At 35.5% G+C, this 6,431-nt stretch overlaps 1 protein-coding gene across 2 annotated transcripts; it reads right to left on the bottom strand.

The window, feature by feature from the left end:
• Window positions 1-1,914: 1,914 nt before the first annotated feature.
• Window positions 1,915-5,596, bottom strand: His4r (Histone H4 replacement). 2 transcript variants are annotated; one of them, XM_067763086.1, is made up of 4 exons: window positions 5,519-5,596; window positions 5,313-5,460; window positions 2,278-2,394; window positions 1,915-2,202 (listed from the first exon to the last, which is right to left on the bottom strand). In XM_067763086.1, the coding sequence occupies exons 2-4, from the start codon at window positions 5,373-5,375 to the stop codon at window positions 2,071-2,073; spliced, it is 312 nt and encodes a 103-aa protein (XP_067619187.1). In that variant the 5' UTR covers window positions 5,376-5,460; window positions 5,519-5,596; the 3' UTR covers window positions 1,915-2,070. The 2 variants fall into 2 exon arrangements, with proteins under 2 accessions (XP_067619187.1, XP_067619186.1); XM_067763085.1 differs by having other exon boundaries at window positions 5,313-5,423; window positions 5,519-5,568.
• Window positions 5,597-6,431: the final 835 nt, after the last annotated feature.

Raw genomic sequence — 6,431 nt, 5'->3', positions numbered from 1 at the left:
TTTAGCTTATGATGAGGGGTTAAACTTACACAATTATTACAAAGTTTTAAAATAAAAAATTTCTGCATGTGACTGTTAGGAAAGACCTCCCCGAGTCATGTAAATAAAAACGAGACCACAGAACTCATAACAGGGTCCAGAACATGGGCCAAAACCGCAATCGAATCTATGGTCGCATCGTTACATATCATCCGTCATCGAATGCCGTTTTTTAAATCACTTTTGCTCCGAAATGGTCCATTGGATTAATGAAATATGTGAACTACTCACAAAATCCATAATATATTATTTTTTTATATAGTTGGATAGCCTTATTTTTATCGCTTGTTTGAAAACCGTTTTCGATCCGTGATCGTATGTTATGATTCCATATCAGAATTGAGACAGGGACAACAACTTGACCGTCAACTATGCTGCTGAAGCCAGGAAACAACCTGAACTGCAATCTCGGAGCCGAAATCAAAGCTGAACGTGCCACAACAACGTAATTCCAGCCGAAAGTAATACTGCAAATGGCAATAAAAAAATGTATACCAAAATTGAAATCATTATTAAATTAAAAATCTAAAAATTGGAAAAGTTAAATGGAGCCGAAAAACTAAACGAGTCAAAATCTAATATTCTCCTTATTGTAGCGATAAGGAGGGTTTGAGAAGAACTTTAGCGATGTTGATGGTTCTTTGTTGTTGTTGTTGTAGCAGTGCTTCGCCCCATCCAATAGGTGTGACCGATCACAAATAGTCATCAATATCCTTTAACGGGAGTCCAAGGAAACTTGCTGTTTCAGCATGGGTGACCATAATGAGAAGGGTGTTAGAGGCGTTGGTTCCACATTACATGGTTCTTTGATGGGGCCTTATTCTGTAACTCGCTTCGAAAGGAAATGCGATTCGGGAACTGTCAGATTGCATACATTCCGGAAAATAGCACCATTAAGTTACTAGCACGACCATCTCAGGAATAATTTGATATGACAACGTTGAGCATACTTGGTCATTCAACTCACTGTTTCCGTGAGGAACTTGTAGTCGCCAAAGCCCCGCCTGCTAAACAGGATTCTCTAACAATAGCTATAGTAGCTATAATGATGACAATGGAGTTGATTTCATGGAGCAAATAAAAAAGCGGTCAGTTTTGACCTATTATACGATTGTAATAATTATGACAAAGCAACGCAGCCTTCCTGGGCATATGGAGTTTTTCATTTGCAAAAAGTTTTGATTTAGCTCCAATTACGTCGTTCTTTTGCAGAAACATCGGCAGTAGTCAGTATACCCAAAGTTTGTATCTGCAGTGAAACTTTCCTCGAAAGAAAGGGTCTGCTAATCGTTGCGCGACAAACCGGTTTCGTTTTTGGTTTTTGAAATCAAAATAAATTTAGGAACTATTTGTATATCCTTAAAAATCTATAACGCCAAATCATAGTTGAGGGAAGTGCACTAAATTTTGATTATTACACTTTCATATGCATTACATTGGAAAAATGTGAGTGCGAACAATTTTTTCCAGTTTAGTGATAGTGCATGATGAAATTTCATTTCATCATTGTGATAGTGCTGCCTTTCTCCAATACGACTCGTAGAGTTTACTGCTGTCATTTTATTTCTTCACTACCACTCCGCTGAAAGAAATCATAAAAATAAATTAAAAATTAGAAGTTTTCTGTGCTCCACTCAAATGAGTGAAACAAATTTTTGGGCACTATGCTGAAGCTGAAAATATTTGTTTCCTATGTGAAAAATTTTCGGTTTCCCTACCAGTATAGCTGAGTGAGGCTGGCATTTTTTGCATTACCATTCAACTGTGAGTGAAGGGTAGTGCATTAATGACTTACCCCCAAATCTGAGCCAAATGCAATAAAAAGTCTAAAATATGAAAAGGCTCTGCGCGACTCACTCACTATAAACAACATAATTTTGGTCTGGAACAAATGGAATTATATTTCACGCCTATACGTGCATATTGTTTGTAAATTGTGTCATAGAATAAAATTACAGTTCAGCAGTAAATAACCTTTTTTCTTTCTATAATTGAATGATTGAAAGTAATACATTATGTTCAAAAAACAGCTTAGCCTCCAAAACCGTATAGGGTACGACCTTGACGTTTCAAAGCATATACAACGTCCATTGCGGTGACTGTTTTACGCTTAGCGTGTTCGGTGTAGGTGACTGCATCACGAATAACGTTTTCCAAAAACACCTAAATCACGGAATAGAAAGGAAGGTGTTTTTCTAATTGTTTCATATGATGTAGCGATATCCATCTATAGTTTACCTTCAAGACTCCACGAGTTTCTTCATAAATTAGACCAGAAATGCGCTTAACACCACCGCGCCGTGCCAACCGACGTATAGCCGGCTTTGTGATCCCCTGGATGTTATCACGCAACACCTACCAAGATGTAAACAAAAAAATGTTAATCAAATATATTTCTCTTTACGGCTGTTTAGGCCTAATACTGAAACTAATAAATACAATTCATTCCTAAAAAAGGAAAAATTCTTTACTTTTTGAATATGTTGATTTCGAGCAGCAAATTGACTAGCATAATAAACGCGTCTGGGACCCACTCTTTTAAAGGAGGTTGGAAAGGATGCGTTTCCCATCCTTCATTGCTCGTAGCTTAAAGTAACAAAATTTGGAACACATATTTTTCAATTATCTTGGTTTTTTATGTTGCCGGAATGTATCAGTCTCCGATCAACAAAGCTAAACATGTGTTGGGATGGTGGAAGGAACGTGTTTCCAATCAGTATTTTAGTAATAACGCTGTCGGATTGCATGATTTATTACGATCAGCACAGTTCAACATGTATTAGGAAGTTGAAAAGGACGTGTTTCCAATCCTCCCCTGTTCCAGCTTTTGTTTCGCCTCATTTTATTTTTGCTAATTTAATGCTGTCGGAATGCAAGTGATTCGGATCAGCACAGCAAATTTCGGTAACGTTTCACAAGACGGCGCACCACCTAATTTTTATCAAAAATTATCAAAGGTGGTATCAAAAGACGCGACATCCGTTTTAAGAATCCGAAAGCGGAAATCAAAAATTTTATTTCTGTCGAAAGTTATTCACAAAAAAACGTAAAATGTCCCCGAGTGGGTCCGAAATATGGAGCGCGATCCATAGTTTTTTTTTGCATAGAACACTTTTCTGCGTTGGTGGCCTTCGGCCGCGCTTATAAAAATTTACCCTGGGTGGGTCCGACACCGGTTTGGGGATCAAAACTAAATGCGCGTAGAACACCTTTCTGCATTAGTGTGTACAACAAATCTGACAAAAAACAACAACCAAATGAAAATTAGAACCGATTTTTTCTTATTTATTTTGACAGAAATAAAAATTTTAATTTTCGCTTCTGGATTCTAAAAACGGAGGTGTAGGCGCGTCTTTTGATTCCACCTTTTTTTTTTTTTTTGGTTTGGTTGAATGGCACGGACGCTAGTCCATAACGCCAGGTTATATGTGGAATGGTTCTTTTTTCAGATTGTTGTATATATAATTTTTGCTCCTCTAATACACAATGGTAGTACCAAGGTGGCCAGAACCATGTGTAGCAGCTTGCAATTTGGTATTAATTATTGTAATTGTTCGTATTTTCAATTAGGGTTGGTTTTTACTTGGCACCACGTCATGTTATATTCAATTTGTCTTTTTTATTTTAATTTGACTTTTATCAAGTTGGGGTAATTATTTATCGGTTTGTAAAAGAATTTACGTCGTCTCAGGTATATATTTTAAAGAATTTATATTCATTCTGGTTATGTGTACATGACTGTACATTAATATATAATAAATTTTCAATCCCGTTATTTGTTCTTTTTGTCCTTGGTGGACTTATATGTATATTATCGCACTTTTATCGCAGTTTATATATGAGGTCCTCTCTACTCCGTTATATGTTCCGTTTATCATATATGTATGTATGAATTTATGTAAAACGAAAGTTTTACTTATCTTTTTTCATTTAACATTTTAATGTTAAATTTGATTTTGCCCGATAGCAATTATATGTATTTTTTGCACAAAATGCATATTTTTCGTTTAATGTTTTTTTTCAGATTTTTGCACAATTTGCATTTTTTTTACGACGAACTCGCAACACGCACAATTATTTAGTGTTTTTAATTTTATTTGTTGAAAATGTTGATTTTGACACGAAACACGTTTTACTCACGCGTAACGCTGTGGAATTCCTTGCGGTCTGGATTTGTACTCAACCAATGTTATAAAGCCCAATTTTCCATATGGTTAAGCTGCAAGGAATTTCAGCGAGCCGTTCACTACGAGATTGGAAACGCGAAGGGATACCACCTTTGATAAAAATTAGGTGGTGCACCGTCCTGTAAAACGTTACCCAAATTTCGGTCGAAAATATAGATTTCGTTGGTGGAACGCTCCGATTTCTAATCAATCTCTATTAAAGCAGATGGCAACTGATTTTCTTTTCCTTGGGGCCCGATACATTATTTTGGTGCTTCTGGTTTTACCAGTACCAATAGCGTTATCGTTTCGAGAGTTCTAGTAGTAGCATCGAGACCATGAATATAATTTCACAAGGCACACCACGCTCAAGTTGCAGTGAAGGTTCACCGATTGGAATACTACATAAATAGATAAATTAATAAGAGGGTCAATAAATAGTCCATTTTTGCTTAGCGAAATTAAGTTTAACCTATTAGGCCATCTAGACATTTTCAATTTTTGTAGCTACATGCAGGTCGAATTATGAAATGCACGAACCACTTCACGGTTTATGTTGTGATTTTAATAAACACTGTAAAAATTTAGACGTCTGCGACTCGTTTCTTGGTATTAAAAAATACCTTTCAACTACATTAAATTTGTAATTCGAAATGAAGCAAAGAACGCTAAACCGTGATATACTGTTCAACCCTCTGTTTCAAATTTGAAGTACCAGTTACTTGAAACTTGTTTGCAAAATTGCGTTGTGATCATTATTTTTATATGTATGTAATGAAATTCTGTATAAATTCTATTCTGTATATATTTTATCTACTATTAATTTGCTTTATTGTCAGTTTCATAAATTATTATTTACTAGCTCCTTCATGAGTACATTTTAACACATTTACAACATTTTATCTTTTGCTTACTTCTAAGTCTTTAATTGAAATTGTCAAGCGTTTGGTTCAATACTGTTTAAATATTACTTTAAAATTGATGACTGCTTATGTTGTTTATATCATGTATTACATCTGAGATTTAAGGGTCGGTATATTTGGTCTGTATAATTGTTTAATTTGTAGCCTGATAAATGAATAAATAAATGAGGCACCAATTGCTTACCTTACGATGACGTTTAGCGCCTCCTTTGCCCAAACCTTTTCCACCTTTACCACGACCAGTCATAGTTATTTACTGTATAACTTATTTAAACCGGAAAATACCTAGTTATCCCTGAAATTGCAAAAGTTGTTCGCGTTGAATTTTTCCGCTAATATTTAAATAATTTAACATTTTTCTAATAAAATAAGAAATTTGTCTCTGCTTACCTCTAATGCACTTTGACTTTGCAAAAATGGCGACTTTAATTTTCTTTGTTTCTCTATACATTGTAAATTAACGAACTTAGGCGGCATCTAGCGTTGAGTAGTGAGTACTATGTTCAGGGCATCACAAGCCAACCTAATAAAACCGCACTTTTTTTAGCGCACGCAAACAACCGGCGTTTTTTGCCCGAAACGAAATAAGCATGCGTTGCGACAATGTAAAGCATGTGTGCAAACGTCAAATCTAAATGTCACGCAGAAAAAAATTGGAAATCGAGTTAGGTTTTCACACAGCAAATTTAATTTGGGTTGCTCTCATACAAGTTGTATGTGCATGAGACATTTTTGACAGAAAATGACTTGCGTGCGTTTATATTAGCTTGGCATGTTACGCAGTAATTTCAATTTCGGTTGCTCTCATACAAGTTGTATGTGCATGAAGGGCTCCGGCGATTAACAACGAGATTAACTCAATTTTTGTATGTGTGCGTGTTGGGTATTTGACGCTTGCACCGCGACTATCAAATAAAACGCCATCAATCAACATTTGCCTTGAGAAATAGTAGCGTTCGGACGTAAATATGTCGTCATCGGATGATGATTTTTTTTACTTGCAACTACAGCAGTTTTATTAAATAAAAAGAAAAGGAAAAAGAGTGATATAAAGAAATTGTGGATGAAAACCTTTACGCAAAACGTAATACATTGATAATTTTCAATAAATTTTAATATGAATTGCTGTTCTTATTCGCATTTGTTCATTTTGAATGTCAACACAAACTAAATACAACACTGCTGTTTTGTCAATCACACCCGCGACTATCAAATTAGCAAGCGTCAAATGAAAAAATCAAAAATTTTTGATTTTCTTCACCACAAACACGTGTGTCACGAAGCCACCCGACTGCACTAACAC

Source organism: Eurosta solidaginis, chromosome 1 (assembly GCF_040869045.1).
Source record: "Eurosta solidaginis isolate ZX-2024a chromosome 1, ASM4086904v1, whole genome shotgun sequence".
Taxonomy (NCBI): domain Eukaryota; kingdom Metazoa; phylum Arthropoda; class Insecta; order Diptera; family Tephritidae; genus Eurosta; species Eurosta solidaginis.
The sequence above is the reverse complement of the archived record's forward strand: the minus strand, read 5'-3'. Positions and strand labels throughout refer to the sequence as shown.

Excerpts from the sequence above, each read along its gene's own strand:
- His4r (XM_067763086.1), bottom strand. The coding sequence starts at position 5,375 with ATGACTGGTCGTGGTAAAGGTGGAAAAGGTTTGGGCAAAGGAGGCGCT. Across the intron at positions 2,395-5,312 it reads GCGCTAAACGTCATCGTAAG|GTGTTGCGTGATAACATCCA; the intron begins GTAAGCAATTGG and ends ACATCTTGGTAG. Across the intron at positions 2,203-2,277 it reads AAACTCGTGGAGTCTTGAAG|GTGTTTTTGGAAAACGTTAT; the intron begins GTAAACTATAGA and ends TCCGTGATTTAG.